This window comes from Lissotriton vulgaris, chromosome 6 (assembly GCF_964263255.1).
Source record: "Lissotriton vulgaris chromosome 6, aLisVul1.2, whole genome shotgun sequence".
NCBI classification, from domain to species: Eukaryota; Metazoa; Chordata; class Amphibia; order Caudata; family Salamandridae; genus Lissotriton; species Lissotriton vulgaris.
In genome coordinates, this window is record NC_141694.1 from 695,796,125 (window position 1) to 695,820,643 (window position 24,519).

General features: G+C 44.4%; 1 protein-coding gene across 2 annotated transcripts in view; it reads left to right on the plus strand.

The window, feature by feature from the left end:
* PPIL6 (peptidylprolyl isomerase like 6) overlaps window positions 1-18,532 on the plus strand; it is a 277,079-nt gene extending 258,547 nt beyond the window's left edge. For both annotated transcript variants that reach the window (XM_086926671.1, XM_086926672.1), the window contains exon 8: window positions 17,153-18,532. In XM_086926671.1, coding sequence (XP_086782797.1) covers window positions 17,153-17,264 — 112 coding nt within the window. In that variant the 3' untranslated portion in view covers window positions 17,265-18,532. The remainder of the gene's footprint in view (window positions 1-17,152) is intronic.
* Window positions 18,533-24,519: the final 5,987 nt, after the last annotated feature.

A 24,519-nucleotide genomic window follows, 5' to 3' on the forward strand; every position in this document is an offset into this window, starting at 1 on the left:
TAACACTGGGTTACCCTATTACATTTAATAAGTGCGAACTTTGGATTGAGAGCAGGTCGAGATGTCATGTTTAGACTCGAATTGTAATTTAAAATCTTCTTTAATAGTAAATTTGGATTTTAAGTCACAATTCTGAAAATGACACTTTTAGAAAGTTGCCATTTTTCTGTCCTAACTATAGTTCTGCCTCTGCCAGTGTCCTGGGTCACAACAGCAGAATGACTGCTGTTAGTCTTTGCCTGCAGAAGGGCTGCCTTGACCCCAGAGGACTACCCTAATGCTACCAGGGGACTGCCCTGCTGCTTGAATGACTAACTTGCAGTTTGAAGGAGTACTGAACCATCTCCTCGAACCCGGGATCAACAGAAATGACTCCAAGGGCTAGTTGGTTGGTCTTTGTGAGCTTTAGGGACATAACAAGCTCCTGGGCCGTTGAAACCTGCAACTGGCTTCTGCTAGAGTGAGTCCTAGTGGTGCTCCCCCAGGTCCTGGACCCATGGATTTTATACTTTGTTGGTGTCACTCCTCCAAGAACGTGTGACCAACCCAAATGGAGACCGGTACCTACTAGCCAACTGATCCATGATTCGCCAGTCGGCCTACTTCACAGTAGCTCCAGCTGCGTTTTTCTTCACAGCAGCAAATCCTATTCAGCGGGACCTCTTGGGGAAGGTATATTGCCGTGTGGAGCCCTCACTGGCTAAAGCCTGCAACTTTATCCCACTGACAAAGGTCAAAATCTTCACTGCGACTTTATCCAGTGGCTCCCTGACAAAGCCTCCTCTTCAGACACTGTCTGCTGCTTTGCCTTGCTGAACTCTACCGTTTTATGAACCTTTATTTTAAATTTCTTCTAAGTCCGAAGGTAAGCTGAGACTAGGCCTTATCCTCCTCATGTATCCGATCCTGTGCCAAGATACCAGAGGGTTAAGCACATGTTAATTCAGTGACTTTTGTGGTTCACCCTGACAAGGATTGTAGTTTTTTTTAAATAATTCAGTATTCAGCCATTGATTTCAGTTCCATTGCCATCCTAAGAGCACAGGTTTATTCCATGCTCCAATGTTTGACATTCCAGGTCATGTGCCAGGTTAACGTCCACCCCCTCTTCTCATGTAAATGGTTTCCCAAATGACCACATAAGTAATGTTGTGCTTAAACTATTCTTTGGTGATTTGGCTAATATTGACTAGGAGTGACCTAGTAAAGTGGTCTTGTTTAATTGCCAAGGCCTACATTTCGAACCTTTTGATTTGCCACACCGTGAAAATAAGACCAGGACAGAAATTTGACGGGGTTTGCTTCTTATTTCATCAAGGATAATTATATTCAAGTGTAAATGCAACAGGCCGAAGGAGAGGAGAGGAGAGGAGAGCAACAGTGGAGAAAGATGCAAATAAAGGGGAGGAAAATCAAGAGATGGAGGGAGAGATTGAAGATATTGAAGGAGTGCAGGAAGTAACTGATCATATTGTTTCTTAAAATTGTTGGGAAGAAGAAATTGAGATTGAAGATCAGCAAAGGTAAGGGGAATCCTATCAAGGAGTAACTGGGAAATCCACATTAAACCCTTAGACCTCCAGGACTTCCAGAAAAAAGAGCGATTTTTAATCCGGAGTGATTTATTGTGCCAAATGGGCTGTTGGGATAGAGAAGACCAGGAAGGATTTGTAGAGGAGATGAAAGGAGTCAAGAGGTGACGGGAATGAGCAATGACAGGAGAATGTAAAGAAGAGACATTAGCAGAAAAAGCCAGAATTTCAGAGAAGTCAAAAGGTGAAATGAGAGATTTTAACATGGACAACCAGACCGGAGGGTATGTAGGAGTCTCCGTAGATAACCAACGGGAGGCTTGTTTATGGATAAAGGAATAATGGTAAGATTTAAAGTCGGGAAACTTAAGACCTCCAAGAGATTTATCTTTTTTAAGGGTAGACATAGCAACCCGCGGAGGCTTACTCTTCCAAAGAAACTTTGAAAGAATCGAATCCAGTTTTTTGAAATAATATCCAGGTATTCGAATAGGTATCATTGAAAGAGAGAATAAAACAATAGGTGCTAACATAATTTTAATTGAATCCAATCTTCCCCACCAAGAAAGAAAAAGAGGGTGCCATTTGGTGATAGAATCAGATAATGTATTAATAATATATTCAAAATTGGCTTTAAATGTGTCCGATATAGAAGGGAAAACCTTAATCCTAAATACTTGATTTTAGTTGAGTTCCAGGAAAAACCAGTTTGATCAAAATAATGACTAAGGCATAAGACATTAAGAGGCAAAACTTCACATTTATCACGATTAAGGCGATAACCGGAAACTAATGAGAAAGCATCAACTTGGAGTAGAAAAGAGGGTATGGTGGATTCAGGATTGGAACAATAAACAAGCATTTACAATGCAATGGTTTCGCCTTTGGAAATGTTAGAGCGATTGGCATTGTAAATGACAAAATTTGTATTTATGTGTTGGTTTTGAAAACAGATAAATTAATGGCACTTGCATTTGCACCCACACATACACACAGAGCCACACACACACACACAAAGGCACACACACACACACACACACAGAGCCAGCCGCACACACAGAGCCAGCCGCACACACACACACACAGCCAGCCGCACACACACACACAGCCAGCCGCACACACACACAGCCAGCCAGCCAGCCGCACACACACACACACAGAGCCAGCCGCACACACACACAGAGCCAGCCGCACACACACACACAGAGCCAGCCGCACACACACACACAGAGCCACCCGCACACACAGAGCCAGCCGCACACACAGAGCCAGCCGCACACACACACACAGAGCCAGCCGCACACACAGAGCCAGCCGCACACACACACAGAGCCAGCCGCGCACACACACACAGAGCCAGCCAAGGCTGCAAATAAGATAAAAAGACACTGGGTAGACGGTGGTTAACTAGCCATGTTTAATGCTAGTTTAAAGTTAGCTTACCATGGTTGGTTTGTAGCATGGCCACCTGTTTGAATGATAGATTTACCATTTGCATTATGCTTCTATTCCTTTGTTTATATTTTTCCAACTTTTCTCTTTTGAAAGTTTGGCCTAAGCCATTCTTAAGCTTTTCACTGTGACAGTGTGCCCTAGCTAATGTATCCGTTCTGGGTCAAGCAGATTCCCTTCTCTCAGTTTTAGGAACTAGACATGCCTAAACCATCACTGAAGTTCAGCTTTCTTGAGTGATCCCGCTAGAGAGGAGAGCTGACAGCCTATGTGCATCACTTGTTGTTCCTGGCTATTCTTGAACACCCTTTTTTGTATCAAGCGTTGTATACGTTGCAGTCTGGTTTGGTATTAATATACCTATATAAAGCCTCACTTGTAATTCATATGTGGTATGAAAACGAAATAAAGAAAATAATGGAAACAATTTTAGTGTCTTAAAACTTGTGCCAAATACCAATAAAATCGCTTTGTTCTGTAATTTCTTTAACATTGGTTACAACTCTGCATTCCAGTCACGAGGCCACTGCAGCTTACACCACCCACTCCTGCAGCCAATGACAATAACAACACAACTACTGACTATCACATACTTACAAGCGTGACAAAGATTGTTTGAGGTCCCCAAGGCTATATGAATAGCTTGACAGCATGTATTACTTGTTTTTATGAATAAACAACTGCTGTATTGTCACCACTACATTACACAAACAGCGCCATCATATAGCAGCTGTCATAAGTGCAGGTGTTAACAATTAAGTGCTGGTGCTGACAATTAAGTGCTGGTGCCGAGCACTGGACAACCAGCTCAAATGAATCACTGGTATTAACAATAAATCTTATAGTCATACACTTCACTTCAAAGGAAGTACATTAAAAATAAAAGTTGGTATCCTAGCAATGAGGCATCCAGACAGGTCCCACGCTTGCCATGAAACAGAAGGTCAGTACTCTAGTTGTACTTTAGCACTCTGTCGGTGTGAAGCGATGGTAGAATGCTGTAGAATCACCAGCAGACTGCTCGTGAACATTTACGCTTCGTTAACATATCAATCATGTCAGATGGTTTTCTCACACGGATGGGAATATTTCTGGGAAAGCCAACTAGGACAAGCGAACACCTCCCACCAATTGCCCCGGCGGCCTTGGAGCGCTTTTACAGAAGCAACTGTTGCAGTACACAAGGTCATGTTACGGGTTTGTAATGCAAGGGTCGATTAAGGGCTTTTGCACAGAATCACAGGATGTTAAGCCGACGCCAAAAATTGAAGCGGTTTTCCCAGCACCAGCGTCACACCCTCACTTTTCATTCTCATCTTTGGCCAAGGGCAGAGTGTTGGACGCCGGACACGAAGGCATCGCGAGCGCACCCTTCTGAAATGAATGGTTTTAAACGAGACAACGGAAGAATGCCTGTCTATACTCCTACCAACCTCCCTCTCTGTATAGAACCGTCATGGCTACGAGACTGTTCGTTGTGTTGCAGCTCCTCCCCCATACGCGATTTGGCTTTGTCAATGTTTATTTGTGCACAGCAACGCAGGATCTCGCAAACAAAAACAAAGCGCTGTAACATACTCCACTGTGGGCAGGTATTAGCGCTTTATTTTACTTTATTTTAAGCTAGTATGCACAGCAGCCCGCGCTGCTACGCAACATGCCTAAATAAACACCGACAAAGCCAATATATGTTGCGTAGGCGAAACCTGTTGCCTTTGCCATTGCTTGTTTTTATCAACACTGCTCCTTTTATTTCCTGTTGGGGGGAAAGGAGGGTGCTAGAGGAAACACTCCCCGCCTCAATGCCTGGCTGTGTAGGTCACAACCGTGCATCCTCACTTTTAGCAATTTGTAATGGTAATGCGAAGATTGTCCCCTCATGTTTTATCGCACTGAGCAGATGGACTTCTTCAGCACAGCCTACGTGACCAATCAGCACCGAAAATCAACTTGAGAGGTAAACTGTGTGAAATAAAGTGTTGGCACGGACAGCGGGATGGGGGGGGGGAAAGGCACGGACAGCGGGAGGGGGGGCGGGAAAGGCACGGACAGCGGGAGGGGGGCGGGAAAGGCACAGACAGCGGGAGGGGGGTGGGAAAGGAACGGACAGCGGGAGGGGGGGCAGGAAAGGAACGGACAGAGGGAGGGGGGGCGGGAAAGGAACGGACAGCGGGAGGGGGGGCGGGAAAGGCACGGACAGCGGGAGGGGGGAGGGAACGGCAAGAAAGGCACTCACCTGGACTTCCTCCGGCGGCGGTCGGCCGCGGAATGACCAAATGAAACCCCGACGAGCGAAAAAATTAACCCCGCCCACCGCCGCACTGACGTAGGCAAAATGGAAAAATTCTACGGGACACCCACGAGTCGCCTAGCAGAATGACGGACGCCTCTCTCTTCCAATGGCTAGCCTCCATTTATGGAGCTAGCCAATGGAAGACAGAGGCGGAACTGAGGCCACACTGTTTCTAACATTAGATTTCGCCTGCGTCAAAAAGCTGCGCAGTGCGCAGCTTTCGACGAGGCGAAACTTAAAAAGGATATCGTCCGCATAGACCGATAATTTGACTTGATTGGGACCTGGATTATAACCAGTGATTTAAGCGTCCTGTCGAATTTTTGTCAGAAAGGGTTCTAGTGCTACAATAAATAATAAAGGTGATAGAGGGCATCCCTGTCGAACACCCCTGGAGAGGGAGAAATAATCAGAAATGTTCCCATTGGCAAAGATGGAAGCTCTAGGGCCGGAATACAAAAGGGAAATGAGGGAGATCAATTTAGGGGGAAAGCAAATCCAATTAAGGGCACGAAACATAAAATCCCAACTAATCCTATCAAACGCCTTCTCGGCATCTAAGGCTATGGCCGCTAATGGATATTGTAAGGAGGAGGCTCTGCTAAGAACATTAAAGAAAACCCTTGAGTTGTTGGAAGACAGACGACCTTTGACAAAGCCAGATTGTTCAGGGCCAAAAGTTCAGGTAAAATGGGGTCGATACATAAAGCAAGCAACTTGGCGAAGATCTTATAATCCGTATTTACAAGGGAAATGGGGCGGTAGTTCTTACAAAACGCGGGGTCTTTGTTCTCTTTAGGGATCAAGCAAATCATCGCTTCTTGAAAAGTGCCCTGGGAAGAACCCTTAGTAATAAAATAATTTAAAAGTAGAAGCATATGTGGAAGGAGAAGTTTAGAGAAGTGATTATAAAATTCAATAGTGAAGCCATCCGGACCTGGGGCTTTACCTCGTCTGAGGACTGAAACTGCACTAGAAATTTCTGATGAAGTTATATCTGAGTCAATTGAGGTAAAATCAATATGGGAAGAGGGAGGAGAAGCGAGGGACTGAAAATAAGAGGATAGGTCGGAAGGAAGAGGGACAGATTCAGGAGTATAAAGTTGTTTATAAAAAGTAACAAATTCCTGTAAGATATCAGCATCTTTGAAATGGGAAACGCCAGCCGAATCTGTTACCGACGCGATTCGAGTTCTATCCTGACGAGTCTTCAAATAAGTAGCCAAGAGTTTTCCCATTTTATTTTGACCCCCATAATAGCGAGCACTACTCTTTAATAAGTAGGAGGCTGCAGCGTCAGTAGAGGATTTATTGAAGGCAACTTTGGCCGTAATAAGGTCTGTCAGAGAAGATACAGAAGGCGAATTAAAGTAGGAATACTCTAATTTTTTTATCTTGGCAAGAAGAAGAAAGGATTGTTGCTCAAAATCTTTTTACTTTCGAGAAGCGTAATTAATTATAAAACCCCTAGCGGTAGCTTTAAATGAATCCCAAATCATAACTGGAGAAGAATCAGAAGTAGTGTTAGTAGTGAAAAAGTCAGTAACAAAAGAACTGAATTGGCCAGAGAATTTAGAATCAGCCAGGAGGGAGTTATTAAAGCGCCATCTACCAAAGGAGGGAGAGAAGGGGATCAGGTCAAAATCAACTATAACAGGGGCGTGATCAGAAATCAGGATGGAACCAATCTCAGAGGAAAAAGCACATTGGGTGAGGGACTTACTAAGAAAGAGATAATCAATACGGGATTGTGTCTTATGGGGGGAAGAGAAATAACTGTATTCTCGGAGGTCCGGATGGCAGAGCCTCCAGATATCCGTTAGAGATTTACGTCGTATGGTAGAGGTAAATTGAGTGTGCATCTTGGACCTAATGAAAGTAACTGGGGAGTGCCTGTGATGGAAGGGATCATGAACTTGATTACAATCACCACCAAAAATTATATAGTTGTCATCTAGAGAGACTAACTTGTCCGAAATAAGAGGCCAGAAGGTAGAGTCAACAGATACTGGGGCATAAACATTGAAAATAGTAATAGGTATATTATCAACTAACAATCTTAAGATCACATAGCGACCATCAGAATCAATTTCGTTATGAATACCAGAAACATTAAACTTTTTGTGGACTAAAATACCAACACCATTCTTTTTCCCTAAAGCTGGGGAGGAGAAAACATGACCGACCCAAAGTCGTTTTAATTTAGAAGCTTCAGCATCATTAGGATGGGTCTCTTGTAACATAGCAATGTCAGATTTTAATCTAGCCAAGTGAGATAGCACTCGTTGTCTTTTAATGGGACTATTCAAACCTTTAACGTTCCATGAGGTAACTCTGAATGTAACACAATAAAAATATACATTTTATACAAAAAGCATACAATGCATGAAACATGTTTAAAACGATATCTTAGTGCAATTGAAAGAAGCAAATTAGAACTTTGAGAAAGAAGAAAAAGTATGAGAAAAAAGGATGTTCGAGACAATAAGAGAAGTGCAAGAAAAGGGAGAAGATGAAGAAAGAAAGAAAGAGAGAGCAAAGAAGAAAGAGAGGACATAAGGAAGAAATAGGAAGGTTGAAAGGATAAAAAAAAAAGAGAGAAAAGGGGCAAGTTCAGGAAACAGCGACGAGAACAATAAGAGAAGAATACAAGTGAACAACAAAAAGTGAATATGAACTGACAACATAACTTACAGGAGGAGAATTCAAGGAGATGAGGGAAGGGAAGGAACCAGACAGGGCGAACGGGATAACCGGGGCCAAGCAGAACGAGGGACCGGGTAACATCACATCAAGAGGAGGAAAGAACTATGGGAAGAAAAAACAATAAGGATACATAGTACATGAATACGTAGACGAACCACAAGGGAATAAAAAGACAATCAATAAAGACGACAAGGGGGAAAAAAACCATATCATGAAGGAAAAAACGAATAGTTAGCCAGTATTTGAAGAGATGGCATCCATTGGGTCATTGTGATGAGAGTTAATGAAACTCTGAAGGCGGAGCGGGTCCTCATAAGTCGTTGTCCTGTTGTTATAAGTGACTCTGAAGAGACAAGGATGAAAAAGTCCATATCGAGCGCCCATAGCGCTCATGTTGAGGAAAGCCTTCCGTCTGCTTGTTGTAGCTTTGGCATAGTCCTGGGCGAAAAACAAGGTAGAGCCAGAGCAGGTAACATGCTCAGAAGACTTGGCGGCAGAAAGAACTTTTAATAAGTCCGTGTATTCTAAGAAATATAGGATCACCCCTTGTGGTTTCTGTGAGGGAGAAGCAGATGAGGGAAGGCGTCCTAATCTGTACGCTCTTTGGATGTTAAGCGCGGTACCCTCCGGCAGGTGTAGAACTTTAGGAATGAACGACTTGAAAAACGTTAGGAGGTCAGACCCCTCCTGTCCTTCTGCAAGCCCGTAAATACAGAGATTATTGCTCCTATTACGATTTTCAAGCTCCTCGACTTGGCGCTGAAGAGTAGACACTTGAGATTGTAGAGGAGAAAGCTTGTCACAAGTAGCAGTAATGGATGAGATAGATTGCTCGACTGCAGTGACTCTATTATCAAGTTGCGTCCAAGTGTCCGTAAGGACTTGAAGTTTCGTATTTGTTTCTTCCATAAAAGGGCGTAATGCCCTAATCTCTTCTAATAAGATCTCCAATGAAACAGGTGACGATGCTTTAGGCGGAGATGGTGGATTCTGCTTAAGACGTTTAGTCAGGGATTTCCCTGAAGACGTCGAAGCGGGTTCAGAAGCCACCATATCGTCTGCTGGAAGAGACGTAGAAGAGTCTTTCAGATGAGAGAATTCGGTAAAGATCTTCGAATTCTTAATGAAGATGCGTTTAGTAGAAGGCTTCGAAGGAAGAGTGCCTTTAGTTCTTCCCATAAAGAAAAATAATAAAAGAGCGAGGCCAAAAAAAATGAAAGGATTGTGAAGAGGAGGAAAACCCAAAATGGCCGCCGCAATTAAGTCAGTCATAAAGGCACAGAGAAAAATCCAGAGTCATGCAAGGAAAAAACTAGACGCTATCCATGGAGAAGCAGACAACCAGAAAAAATAAAAAGCATAGAAGCAAAAGTACCATAGTCCTTCAGAGATGTATCCAATTCGGCGAGTCAGCGCTGGTGAAGAAACAAAATGGCGGTCGCGAAGCAGCGACAATGACCAAAGAATTCACATCGTCTATAAAGTAGATTTTTTACATCCAAAAAAGACCGCAATAGTCTGAAGAGGAGGAGATAAAGTTCCGACAAACTCACATCGCGATTTCAGAGCTGAAACAGCATGGGAAGATAGTAGTCGCCCGGAGTCCCGGAGGAGCTTCACCCAGGCACCGCCATTCCCGTCGGGCGCCAAGCCACGCCCCGAACTTTTATAAGTTACGTGCGCTTTTTCCTGGCTGCCTACTTTGCCAGCTGTGTGTACGGTGCCGTTTCATGGTGGAGTTCGAAACTGCTTCTCAAACTTGTTATTAGTTCGTGCATCCATTAGTGTGCATGCTTTAGCACATTTATACATCCATGCCTTCTTTCGTAGCACTGATAGATGTACTTGCAAGTTCTCCTTTTTCCATCGATTGTTTCAGACTTAAAACTGCTTCTCTAATGGTGATTGATTCGGTACTGCGTGGCTCCTGCCTTCCCTTTTTGGGGATTTCTTATGTTTTTTCCTTTTCGTCTGTTCTCTTTGGCGCAGGGAACCCTTGCCAGAATGCTTGGGGTTCAAGCCATGAGTATATGGAAATAAATGTGTTTTTGGAGCAGCTGAACTCCATTCCTTCTCCATGTCATGCGTGGAGCCGAACCACCTGATGTGTGCCTGCACTCTATGTGTGGGCACCGAGACGAGGTACCAGAAGAGCTGCGTAAGGTGCATGCAGACCAAGAGAACCCCCACACACAGCAGTAGACACTTAATTATAGGTTTAGGAACATGGTACAAGCAGCAGATGCACGGGATGGGGGCTGCTTAGAGACCAAGCTTAGGACTGATAATTTCTTCAGCCAATCACATACAAGATACCCCGTCCACACCTCCTGCATGCGCAACCTCAATGCTGCCTTGTGAAATGTATATTCCTCCTCAGGCATCTTAGTGGTTTTCAGTTCCAAGGTAGTTTAGCAGAAGGGGAAGAGGCTCTAGGAGTCACAGCATCTGATAGTTGTGTGTTTCAGTGTGTGATTAGCTATGGGTGTGCCCTGTTGCCCTCGGCTACGCCTTGCCATCACCCATCAGGCGTGCTTTATTTGCATTAAGATGCATTTTCTTTGATATTTGTGCCAGATTTTATACCACTACATGTACTTCTGTAAATAATTGTATGTGCATGAAACGGCAGCAAACATAGTACGTTTGCAGTTCAGTGCAGAATTGTGTGGGCCTGCATTCGGCTTTTATGTGTGAAAATCTATAGGTATTTGAAGACTAGTGCTTCTGAATGCATAGATTTATGAATCGAAATGTAGTTCTGTGGATCAGGCTTTAGTTAGACAGTGTATTGTACCGCTCTGTCTAGCAGAACAAGGTGACCGTATGGAGTTGTCCATTCGGATGTACATGCAGACTAGGGCAAAGCATATGGCTGGCTACACAGTATGACTTCCCGCAGTGAAGGAGATATTGTCTTCTTTTCTTTCTCCTTCGGCTGGAATCTCTTTGGTAAATAGGTCACCAAGACCATAAATGGTGTGTAAATGGGAAGAATGAAGGATGAGTGCTTTATAAGTGCCTATAGAGCTTTTGAAGACTTCGAGTTCCCGTTGCTATTTATTTACATACTGATTGTTGCTGTTTGATGTGTTAGCAAATTACTTTTGCACGCTAGCCTCTGTGTTTTGCCAAAAAAGTACCGTGAGGTGTTTAGATGGTCAAGTGGACGGTGTCTTTCCTCTTGCACTTCAGTGAGTGTTTTTTGTTGTTGTTTTTACTCGCCTGAAAATGGCATTGGTTTATTATTTATTTATTTATTTATTTTTAAATGTTATTGTCAATTTAAACTCAGGACAGACATACAGCATGATTAGTGTATCATTGACATTACATCTTGTTTGATAAGACAACACCTGGGGCATTGGTTTGTTGTTCTAAGAAATCATATCTCCTATACATGTTAATCAGAGACTGTGTAATCAATGTGTCACAGTTCATCATGTTGCTAAACGATTAACACACATTCTTTAGAGCTTTGATTCCCAGCAGCAACTTACCAGTAGTGGTGGCTTATTGAGATGGCCTAATGAGCCGAAAAATCTGTTAATGTTTACAGTGCAGAAATAGTGTGAAGTACCTGTCAGATACTCCTCAAGCCAATCCTGGTGTGATTTTAAGTTCAGCAAAAATATATTTTCAGTTAATGTCATGTGTATATATAACCAGTGGCTGCACTGCAGGATTTAGTTATATCTATGTATTTACTTATTGTGCACAACTTACATCAGATGTGATTCTTTTCTAGCCACAGTTAGTGAATAAATGATGTGGTTAGGAAACAAAGGGCGATGCAATAGGTTAGAGGGACATAGGCGTGAGTAAGGAAAACAGAGGACACAATATATAAACATATGATCAATGTTTTACAGAACACACCATTGCCAGAGGGACAGACATACCTAAACATTACCAAGTTACAGTCATAGCACATCTCGATCTCGTCGCCCTTATGGGCAGATCTTGGAGTTTTGTCAGTCAACTGTGTCTGCTGTGTGGCCGCTCTTTTAGTGCTTGAGTTGTGGGTTTGAGAGTAAGAGGGTTCTGTCTTACGTTTGCGGACTGAGGATAACCACTTGAAGATGTATCTGGCACATTGGTGTATGATGATATTGTTGAGTGGGAGTGCTGTTGGATAACCAAAGAATGCCAGATTATGCCAATGCTTTTTAAGGACTGTCCACTAGGGGAGAAGTGGAAGTTGAAGCAGTGTAGTAGATGAGTAATCACAAGACCCAAATCAGCCCGAATAACCAGCTCTTGCCTCTTTTTTGGCCATCTAGACATACCTACAGCTCCAACTGACAGACCCTGATCCGCATGTAAGGGAAGCAGCAGTGATAACACCACCCAACACTGTCCGATCCTCGACCCACTCCACACATCTTGTGTTGCCAGTACCTGCAATGGAAAACTAACTCTGAGGACTAGCCCCAGCCCTGTGCTACTAAGGTCACTGCAGCACCTAGTGCTGCCCTGCCCCAAATGGAACCAAGTGCTCTAGTGATGCCCAGTCATCCTCTGCTACACCATCACAGATGGGTTATACCACCAAGCAGATGATGGTTGTCATGATACCTACAGGGGACATAACCTAGTCATCCACTAATTCAATGCCAAAGCCACCCAACCCATACTGATCACATGACTCTCCACATCCTCTCTAAATCAAGACCTCATGCCCGCCCGAGATACCCTTGTATGTACATATTGGTACACCCAGTACTCCTGTTTCAGGCCCAAGATATCGGCCCCCATCATGAGCAATTCCTCTTGAGCCGTGGTGCATTGTACAAAATCTATCTATCTATCTATCTATCTATCTATCTATCTATCTATCTATCTATCTATCTATCTATCTATCTATCTATCTATCTATCTATCTATCTATCTATCTAGTGGGGTATTCATGCAGACTGTCCAGCCCCGGCTCGTAGGGTGATTGGAAGTATTGATAAGGATCATGGGCTCTGTTTTATCCCTGTTTAATTTGAGACAGGAGCAGTTCATCCATTGGGCTAAGGAGACCTAAGGAGAGGGAAAGTGGGTCTTGATAGTGAGTAAAAGAAAAGACCAAATGTGTGTTGTCCGCATATGAGATTATAGAAATTCTAAATGGTAGAACAATGTCTGCCAGCAGACGCTTGTACAGGTTAAATAGTGTTGGGCTTATTGATGAGCCCTGTGGAACTCCACATTTCAGTGGGAAGGTGTCTGAGGTGCTGCATCCCTCGAAGACCTGAAAAGTCCTGTCCCTCAGGAAGGAGTTAAGCCAGGCACGGGGTTATCCCGAGACACCCGCACTGTGGATTCTGTTGATGAAAATATAATTTTTGACCAAAAGACACACAATTGATAGACGGAATGCAGAACAAATCAAACATTCACCCCCAGTCAAGAGATCTGGGTTAAATCCATAATTCCTTTGCTCACCATACCACACCAGTTTAGACCAGGCCATATGCAAATCAGTCTTGACCCTGTGCCTCATAGGAACTGTCCAGCCCGAACTGCCTAGCCAGGTCCTCCCTGGACCGGAAACAAGCATCCTAGGACCAGTTTCGGGATTTCACCCCTCATCAGCCAGGAATATCTTTGATCGTCTCGAAGGCTGGGCTTAGAGCAAAGAGAATGATGGCAGTTGAACCTCCACGTTCTAGCAGCATTTTATCTTCCTCTACTACTGCCAGGTGTCCATACCATGTTTAGGTCGGAACTCCGTCTGAGAGGGGTGCAGAATGTTGTGATCTTCTAGAAATTCTGAAAGGGACTGATTAACTTGTTTGCTCAATACAGGGAACAGCAATATTAACCTGTAGTTTCCTGGATCAAGAGGATCTAGGTTGGACTTTTGAGTGGTGCTTTTACCATAGCATGTTTCCATGCCGCAGGTACTATTCCTTCAGCTAAGAAAAGGTTTAGTATCTCTAGTAAAGTGGGTTAGATTTATTCTGCTGCTTTAGCTAGAAAGCGAGGCGGGGCAGGGTCCAGTGGTGATCCTGACTTAACTTTGCGGAGGGTGACAGATACACTATCTAGTGTCAAGTTGGGAAAGTTAGTGAAGGGGATGTTGCTACTTTCCTGTGTGTTGCTGTTGAGTATGAGTTTTGTGTCTAGATCAGGCTCTTCGAAGGTTAGATAAATGTCATGGATTTTTTTAAAGAATTTTGCTAAGTAATTGCACCGGGAGATTGGGAGTTCGATAGTCGAACAGTTGGAGTGGGCTCAATTAAAGTTTTAACTATCTGGAACATTTTTTGCTGGGAGTAGGAGGCGCAGTTGATTTTTTCATTGTAGTATGCATCTTGGGCAATTTTAACTTTATAATTATATTGTCTAGTGGTGCCTCAGTATATTGAACTGCTTATTTCACTATAGTCTTTCCTCCATATCCTCTTGGCTTTTTTACACTCTTGCCTTAGAGTCCAGAGTTTGGGTGTATGCCATGGGGCTAATTTATCTTTGGCGCGTCTGTTGTGGGTTTTTATATGAATCACTTGATTGACTGAATGTTTGATCCACTGAGAGATCTTATTTGCTACTGTAGAATCTGAGACCAGATCAGGTCTAGTATTAAGGGCCTGTTTCAAAGTATCGCCGTGTAGTTTAGACCACCTACAATCTTTCCAGTTAATTGGTCTTTGGGCTGGGGGTGAGCATGGTAGCTCCAGGACCAAGGGTATCATAAAATGGTCCGACCAAATCACTAGGAACAGGTCTTGTACTTTTAACAGGAGATCATTAAAAAAGGGGTCTAGAAGGTGGCCTTTTTCATGTGTGGGCCCTGATACAATTTGGGAGAGTTGAATGGCCGAGAGATCCCCCTAGCCCGGAGGCTTCCAAGTGTATATTAAGGTCTTCCAGTATGGTGAGGTTTGATTTAATACTGGCCAAATTGGTGATTACCTCCAGAAGGGTTTGCAGAAACCTCCTGCACAGGCCATGGAGCCGGCATAGGAGAGCTCCTGTGAAGGTACATCTTGGGGACAATGAGATGGCGAAGGTCATGCTTCCGCAATCGGGAAGCTAAAGGGGTTCGATGAAGCATCTAAGATCAGCCTCGAGAATTATGGTAATCCCCCGCCCTTCTTCTTCTCTCGGTCTTCACAACAGATGTAGCAGTCAGGGGGCAGGGCCACTGCACTAGCTTCCGGTGTGGAAAAGAATACACTTCAAGGCCCTGGTCCTGGTTTTTAAAGCTTTCCATAAGTTTGGAGTACCTTACCTTGGGGACAAATTTCAACCTTATCTTCCCCAACGCACTCTGAGATCTTCTTCTCGACTGCTGATTACTGTCCCTAAGGCTCAATTTTCCCGGCTAGCGGCTAGATCTTTTCATGTTGGGGCCTCTAGGTTGTGGAATAGCCTACCTTTTGCTATCAGACAGAGCCCTGATCTCCTCATTTTCAGAAAAAGTCTGAAAACGTGGCTTTTCCAGCAGTGAAGTTCTGTGTCGCGGCTGCGTATGGTTTGATGTTATGTGGTCTTTGCGTTTTGTTCTAGCGCCGGGACACTCCTGGGAGTAGCCGCGCGCTATACAAATATAGATTTACATAACATAACAAGATCAGGCCTTGATTCCATGTGGAGGGATGTTTTCGTCAGAAAAAACATTTCTGGTTTCATCTGCTCTAGGAAGAAGAACAGTTCCAACTTATGACATAGGATTGATTTATAATTGATCATAACATGTGCCAGCTGGATCTGGAAGTGAACATGGTGTCTGGACTGTGGGCCTGGGGGAGGGGCATAGAACAGTACTTGCACTGGTGTTCCCCCTTAGGAAAATCAACTGAATGTTCACAGCTGTCATTAGGGGTTCACAGAAGGGCTAGTAATCGTGAGAAGTAGTCTACCTTACCTGGTTGTGTAGAATCATTGTTCCTGGCCCCGTTGTAGAGCGAACAGGCGCAGATCTGCTTGCCTTTGGCGTGCCGGCAGCACACCCTTGCATGCGTGCACTGTGTGTTTGTGTCCCGGTGTTCATTTCATATTTTGGCCGACTGAGGCAACTGGAGTGCCGATCAAAAGGGCATCTCGCAGTGTCCCCCCATGTACCACCTTCTCCATTTAACAAACTGCAGCAGTGCAAATTCAAGGTGAGAACAGTAGATTCGGTTCTTAATTGAAAAGGTTTTTGAAAACAGTGATAAAAGCAGTATTAGCAGTACTTAGCAACAAAAAAACTCCCCAAAGCGTTCCGTGCCAGCGACGCACTAACCTCCAGCATGAACCGCAAGCCCCCTCCCCAGCATTTGCATGTTCCCGCTCCTCAGGAAGGCTCTCCCACAATTTTCAGCACAATGGTAGCTGTGCACCCTCTCAAGACCCAAAAGTCCCGAGTATTGCATCCAAAATACTCCTTACTGCCCCATCCCTAAGGCATCCCCTACCCCTGCAGTTCCTCCATTTGGCTGCTATTTACCTCATGTCTGGTCATGGAGAAGGACCAGGGTTGGATGGGGAAACCCACCAAGTACACAAAGTTGGTTGAGAAAACAGCAGGGGCCATAGCTGATCGATCATCATCATCCAGGCAGCCCACCAGATTGAACCCTTACTCCCTGGCCAAGGAATTGGCCCCAATCTCAGCCCAGTACACAAATGCCTCATGATCTCCAAGAAACAAGACACATTGTGTGGTTTTATACTAACAACCCTTAGTTTTGCCATTAAGGCATCACCTGTACTTAGCTTTCTCAATGTCAAGATGATTGTCCAAATTCTACTGCGTATTTAAAATCGAACACAGCCTTTAGTTAGGACTTGAATAGCCTGGAAAAAAATGTTTCCACTCATTTCCCCTCGCCCTCGTCTTGAATATTCAGGATGTTGAAAGAAGTGATGTTTCGTAGTTCCACCCTCCGAAACAATTGTTCGTTTGAAGCAACCCATGGTGGCAACTGACTTGAGGGATATTCTGATCTCTTCTGTGTCAATAGAGCCATGCATCAATGTAATATGGGCCACACATGACTCTTCTGACTTTTGATCATTTTTTTTCAGATGGCAGAGTTGCAGACCAGGTATAGCTCTCGGTTGAAAAATACTCTTTGCTTTTTATCAAGGCTATTGTGCTAATGATATAATATCCTTCTCTGTGTACAGCCTAAAGAAAGCAAATGAGCAATGTTTTATTTTCAAACTTTTCTATTTTGCTTTACTTCAGGCAACTGGTTGAAGGCACTGAAGTTCTTCGGAAACTAGAAGCTGTACCTACAATCAACGAAAGACCAATAAAGCCATGTGTAGTAACGGAATGTGGGGTTTATGTTCCATAGCCTATATACTGTATTCCTTCGAATATAATATTTGAACATCCTCAGTACTCTTCTAAAATCATTGCATACTTCTGTTTCAGCTAATCATTCTGTATTACTAGGAGTAACTAAGTAAGGTCAAAAAGTATGTCTCACCTTTAAGACTTTTAATTATAATCGGAAATCTTCACTTTTATTACGACTGTATTGCGTAGCTGTACCAGAAAGAACAATAATTGTTTATACAACATTCTAATTTTAAAAACAATATGAATTACAGTGACCATGTATGCAGAACACTCCATAAACTCTTTTAGTGCTTTACAATTGGCATATAAGAGCTGCTGAGGACCCAGGTATTCAAAAATGAAGTTCAGCAAAAAAGAAGCAATATAGTGAGACCTTTACGAGTGAGTCTAACTCAAGCATCCTACAAACCCACAGATTGACCAGGTCCACTCAATTTATTCTTCAAAAGTGGCAAGTCACCAGTGTGCAATGGCAATACAGGGTTTAAACAATTGTGAAACATTTTAAACAGTAGAAACTGGTCTGAAGATGTGAACACTCTAGAAACTGTTTTGAATATAAGAATGTAATAAAAGGTACTGGCGAAGCAAGCACAGCAGATGAACCGTCATTCAAATTTAAGGCAGATCAGATTTGAAGGTGTGGGAGATAAACACCCAAACTACTGTGGCCAGGCTGTCGGTGACCTGTTCCCATTTCACATCGAATGATATTTACCAGACTGTTTTCCTTGGGCCTCTGCAAACTTTCTGGAGGTTTGTTCCACTGGTCAAAGTGCAAAACGTCACTGTAAACTTCTTCTCCAATACACAGTTCACTTTTGTGACTTTATTTGTCGTCATCAGGACACTGGTCACTATGCAGAATTCTGTCAGCCTCTCTGGCTGCAATTAACCTGGATTTTTTTATTTAAAATATTTCTTTACAGGTTTTAGACAGATAATGACTATACAGATTAATGAGTATGGTGCTTCCTGACCTAAGCATAATCACATATCACATGAATACACATCTTAATCCCAGATGCTAAAAGCATACAGCAGTAGATAAATATGCCTTGCTGTACAGGATGCAGATCGGAATGCAGAATACTGTTTCATGAAGTGCCTAGCATACTGAAACATGAAAGGGAAAATCATTGAATAAACAAAAATTAATAACATGTGAGAACAAGCTTACAACACAGTGCCAATTATTCTGTTCCAAAATCAAATTTGTTGCAGGTGGTGAGATAAGAAAAATAAAACGATTTATAGCTGAAACCAGTGTCCTGTGTATTTTGTTTGCTATTACAGATTCTGATCCCCTTCGTCATATTGAAGGCAACAACACGTGTAGAGGGCCCATATACTCATAAATATATAATTATCAACTCATATGGATATGCACCTAAGCATTATATTATTCCCGCATATCTGCATACGTGGGACATCTTATTTTATCACAAATCAGCATATATTAGACTACTCGTTCAAGGCGTCATCTGAACCAGACTATAGTTTTGTCCGTATTATGTCCTAGACATCATGTAGTACAGGCCTACCCTGTTGTTTCTGTTGCAGTAAGATCGCTGTCACTTCAGCCTCTGTCCATATGCACAGGTCCTACCTTCATACCTTAAAGCTTGGCACTACCATTGCCTTCCAACCCATGGCACTCTCACGCTTTGCTAGAAGCAATGGAAGATCGGTAATCCTGCTTGCCTGCTTATTTTTATCATTCCTGGCCATCATACAGGCACGACTCAGCCTACCAAATAACTCATTAATGAACGTAGAAATCTTTCTCCAGTACTGGGAGTCACAAACCGTATGAAAAAAATCTGCTCCCGGGTTTTGACATGGCAGATCTACACGCAGGTCCTTAAAGATGCAGGTGTCTATATATATATATATATATATATATATATATATATATATAATAACAGCTCACAGTTCCTTGAATTCCAAAATAAACTTCGCACTCGCTGGGGCTGTTAACCTCATAGATGCGCCTCAAATATCCCTCCCCAGTGCTGCGTTGTCCATTGGAACTAGTGCTGAATGGACATCCAATGGTCGTGCGCAGCACTGGGGAGGTAGTGCTGCCGTCGGCCAACGCCCCGACGCAGCACTTAAGGGGTTAAACTCTGTTCTTTTTATTTCAAATCAGCAACAAACGCGTTTCGGCGCTATGCCTTCTTCCGTGTTACTGAAACACAGCGGAATAGGTCATTTTATCGAGACAAAGTCAACACAATGTTATTGAAAAACGAGGGACAATAGATACATGTTTTCTAATGTTCGCCATCTTTGTAGTTTGATACTATGTTGCACAAGAACCAAGCATTTTATTTCATAACATGAATGTCAGTAAATGCGATAAATACACATTGTTTACGTTGCTGCATATTAGCAAGCATTTGTTTCAGGTTTTACCCCGCAATTATTATATCGATTGCAACGAGGCTCACATTTTCTTCGGCGATATATTTTAAAATTATTATACCATCTCATTCATGGAAAGCATAATATCCCAGCGGTAAATCGGCTTATACACACACCACTGTTTGCCTCCTATATGCTCAATTCATATGTGCTTTCATTATCTTGCCGTGCATCGGCACGTGTCCCTCGTTAGATCATATACTAAAATACATTCCTCTTTATCATTATTTGATTTGTTCTTAGGGGGATTTTGCATCAAGCACTGTCAATTCATAATCTTTCTACTTTTCTTACTATTATGGAGCCCCATAATGCTAAAATTACTAAGAATATACACATTTTACAAATTTTATCCAGAAAGCAAACAAACAAACAAAAAATCGCTATTTATTTTGATAGATATCCCATATGTCTATTCCCATCCATGCTCTGACATTTCATATTACATCCCTATGTGTGATGCTAATTCCTCGCTGCTATTCATCCCATTTGGAAACTTGGTCATGAGATCTATAATATATCTCGACTCTAAGCTTTCTCAGCCTGTCCCCTCCTCGTGCATTTGCAGGGACGTAGTCCAAGCCGAAATACTGTAGCTGGTTCTTGTCACTTTTGTGCTTCTCATGAAAATGCCGCGCTACAGGATAAGCGCTATCATTCTTATCTATAGCTCTTAAATGCTCTATCACTCTAATTTTCAGTTGGTGAATGGTGCTACCAATGTAGCGCAGCCCACACGGACATTTCAGGCAGTATACAGCATAGGTGGTACTGCATCCTATAAATTAATTTATGGATTTGCTACGGCCTACGTATATCATAGATTAAGACCCTTTTGCTATTAGCGCATGCTTTGCAGCAGTTACAGGGATAAAAGTCCTTCATATCCATGAGTGTACCTGTCTTTTGTGTTATTTTCTCCAAGTGACTCTTCACCAGCATATCCCTAAGAGACTTTGCTTTTTTGAAAGTCACCAGGGGGTACGTTGGAATATCGTCACAGATGATATTATCTGTCTTTAAGATATGCCAATTGTTCTATACATATATATATTTTTTCTGATGACATTGAGGAAGGCAAAGCCGAAACGTGTCTGTCCATACGAGCAAGTATAACTGAATAAAACTTTAAAACTTACGGTATCAGTGTGCGCCTTACTTGGTGGCCAGGAGATAGGGTCACATGCTGGGAATATATATATATATATATATATATATATATATATATATATAATATTTTATTTTTTTCACAGAAAAAAACATAGGTTTCAGCGACGTTATAGTTAGAAATTAGCATTTAAAAAACCTTAGAAATTCACTGAAAAAAATAGGTTTCAGGGACCATGTCATGAATGATGTAATATGTGACGTCATCAGAAGTGCATTGCGGGGGCGCGAGTTATAGTTAGCTCAACTTACTATAACGCCGAATTTCTCTGGTTTTGTACGAGTGAAATGTCCAACTAACTATAACGTCCCTGAAACCTGTGTTTTTTTTAGTGAATGTCTAATTTTTTTTAAATGCTAATTTCTAACTATAACTTCTCTGAAACCTATGGTTTTTTCAGTGAATTTCTAAGGTTTTTTAAATGCTAATTTCGAAATATACCGTTCCTGAAACCTATGGTTTTTTCAGTGAATTTCAAAGGTTTTTTTAAATGCTAATTTCTAACTATGCCTACAGAGGTAGTACATGTGCAGAAAGAGGAAGAATGGCACAGAAAGAAGCAAGAGAAATGCAGAAAGAGGCAACAGAAGTCCAGAAAGACAAAGAAAGGTGCAGAAAGAAGCTAAAGATATGCAGAAAGAACTAACAGAGGTGCAGAAAGAGGCCTTGTTGCAAAGTCATCCTGTGCCCCCAACTTTGGGGTCGATTAGGATCGCGGACGGAAACGTGTTCCGTCCGCCGAGGAAGGTGGCAAGATACTCCGGACCTGTCCGCGGAAAAACCGCAATAGCGATTAGGATCAAATTTGATAGATACGCCGATCGCGGCGGACGGAGCACACCAATCTCCGTCCGCGGCGGTCGAAGTACACCTGAGGCCGCGGCAGGCGGACGGAACCAAAAGAGCACCGACCGCCGCATACGCACATGACCAGGAAAACAACAACCTCCCCCGCGATACCTGCGTAGTGTCCGTGTCCGCAATTAGGATAACTCCGCAAGTACCCTGGTAGCCACCGCGATCCACGTCCGCGGCGGTACCAATGCTACGAGAAACCGTGCACCACAGCGGAAGTCCAACACGAACAACATCCCTACAGTCAAACCAATGCCATACATTGCGACAGAATTTATCACCAAACACAGGAAAATGAACGACCACCCACCTGACACATCTAAACCAAACACAAGACACAATGACCCACCCCCAAGAACTGCATAATCCACACCTGCCAACACACCCACCTATCACCTGACTGCCAATCACCATTCACACAGGGCCAACACACAGACTATAAATTAACTCCCACCCACTCCAGAAATCCTCTGCATCACAGCATAGTTGCTAGCAGGAGACACCACTTAGCCAACAGCATAAAACAGATATCATACACATAACCCACACCCAAACACACCCTGTACACAAAGACCCACCACACCATCCCTAAACACCACACACCAGCACCTCCTAATTCACACAAACACACACCCCGAGCACCATGGCACCCAAGAAAAACCCTAAATTCACCGACACCGAGTTAAGGGTTATGGTCGATGAGATTATTCGTGTCGAACCCCACTTATTTGGGGCCCCAGTGCAGCAGACCAGCATAGCTAGTAAATACAGCATGTGGGACCGGATCGTCACCAGGGTCAATGCCTCCGGGACCGTCCCGAGGACGAAGCAGGAAATTCAGAGGCGGTGGCATGACCTCAAGACCCGGGTGAAATCCATCAGAGCCAAGAACTTTCTCCGGGCCAACCACACAGGCGGTGGAACCCCCCCGGAGCCCCTACCGTACACCGAGTGGGAGGAGAAGGTGCTGACCATCCTGCACCCTGAGAGCCTTGATGGACTTGAGGAGGGAGAAGAGGCTGGTAAGTACCAACCAAGCACCACAAGCACAACAACACGGTGTGCCTCACACAACTCTGAAGACACATCTCCCAGACCCCAACCCATGCATGCAGCCCACATACTCACCAACGTCTAAACCACTCCTACAGGCCCCCATGTCCATAGGGAGGGTGGTGGTGGTGGGTGGGGTGTGTGAGGGGACGGAACTACAACTCCCAACAGGCCCCCATGTCCATAGAGAGGGTGGTGGTGGTGGGTGGGGTGTGCTACAGGTCACTAGACCAACTCCCAACAGGCCCCCATTTCCATAGGGACGGTGGTGGTGGTGGGTGGGGTGTGTGAGGGGACGGAACTACAACTCCCAACAGGCCCCCATGTCCATAGAGAGGGTGGTGGTGGTGGGTGGGGTGTGTGAGGGGACGGAACTACAACTCCCAACAGGCCCCCATGTCCATAGAGAGGGTGGTGGTGGTGGGTGGGGTGTGTGAGGGGACGGAACTACAACTCCCAACAGGCCCCCATGTCCATAGAGAGGGTGGTGGTGGTGGGTGGGGTGTGTGAGGGGACGGAACTACAACTCCCAACAGGCCCCCATGTCCATAGAGAGGGTGGTGGTGGTGGGTGGGGTGTGCTACAGGTCACTAGACCAACTCCCAATAGGCCCCCATGTCCATAGGGAGGGTGGTGGTGGGTGGGGTGTGTGAGGGGACGGAACTACAACTCCCAACAGGCCCCCATGTCCATAGAGAGGGTGGTGGTGGGTGGTGGTGGTGGGTGGGGTGTGTGAGGGGACGGAACTACAACTCCCAACAGGCCCCCATGTCCATAGAGAGGGTGGTGGTGGTGGGTGGGGTATGTGAGGGGACGGAACTACAACTCCCAACAGGCCCCCATGTCCATAGAGAGGGTGGTGGTGGTGGGTGGGGTGTGCTACAGGTCACTAGACCAACTCCCATTAGGCCCCCATGTCCATAGGGAGGGTGGTGGTGGTGGGTGGGGTGTGTGAGGGGACGGAACTACAACTCCCAACAGGCCCCCATGTCCATAGAGAGGGTGGTGGTGGTGGGTGGGATGTGCTACAGGTCACTAGACCAACTCCCAACAGGCCCCCATGTCCATAGGGAGGGTGGTGGTGGGGGGTGTGTGAGGGGACGGAACTACAACTCCCAACAGGCCCCCATGTCCATAGAGAGGGTGGTGGCGGTGGGTGGGGTGTGCTACAGGTCACTAGACCAACTCCCAACAGGCCCCCATGTCCATAGAGAGGGTGGTGGTGGTGGGTGGGGTGTGTGAGGGGACGGAACTACAACTCCCAACAGGTCCCCATGTCCATAGAGAGGGTGGTGGTGGTGGGTGGGGTATGTGAGGGGACGGAACTACAACTCCCAATAGGCCCCCATGTCCATAGAGAGGGTGGTGGTAGGTGGGGTGTGCTACAGGTCACTAGACCAACTCCCAACAGGCCCCCATGTCCATAGAGAGGGTGGTGGTGGTGGGTGGGGTGTGCTACAGGTCACTAGACCAACTCCCAACAAGCCCTCATGTCCATAGAGAGGGTGGTGGTGGTGGGTGGGGTGTGCTACAGGTCACCAGACCAACTCCCAACAGGCCCCCATTTCCATAGGGAGGGTGGTGGTGGTGGGTGGGGTGTGTGCCAGTGCCGACTGAATGTCAAATATAAATAAATTTACACGTAATGGCCACATGACTCATCCTCACATTTTTGTTTTGCAGGGGATCCTAATCTGACAGCTGCAATAAACACCCGGCCTCCAGCCTCCCCACACTCAGAAGT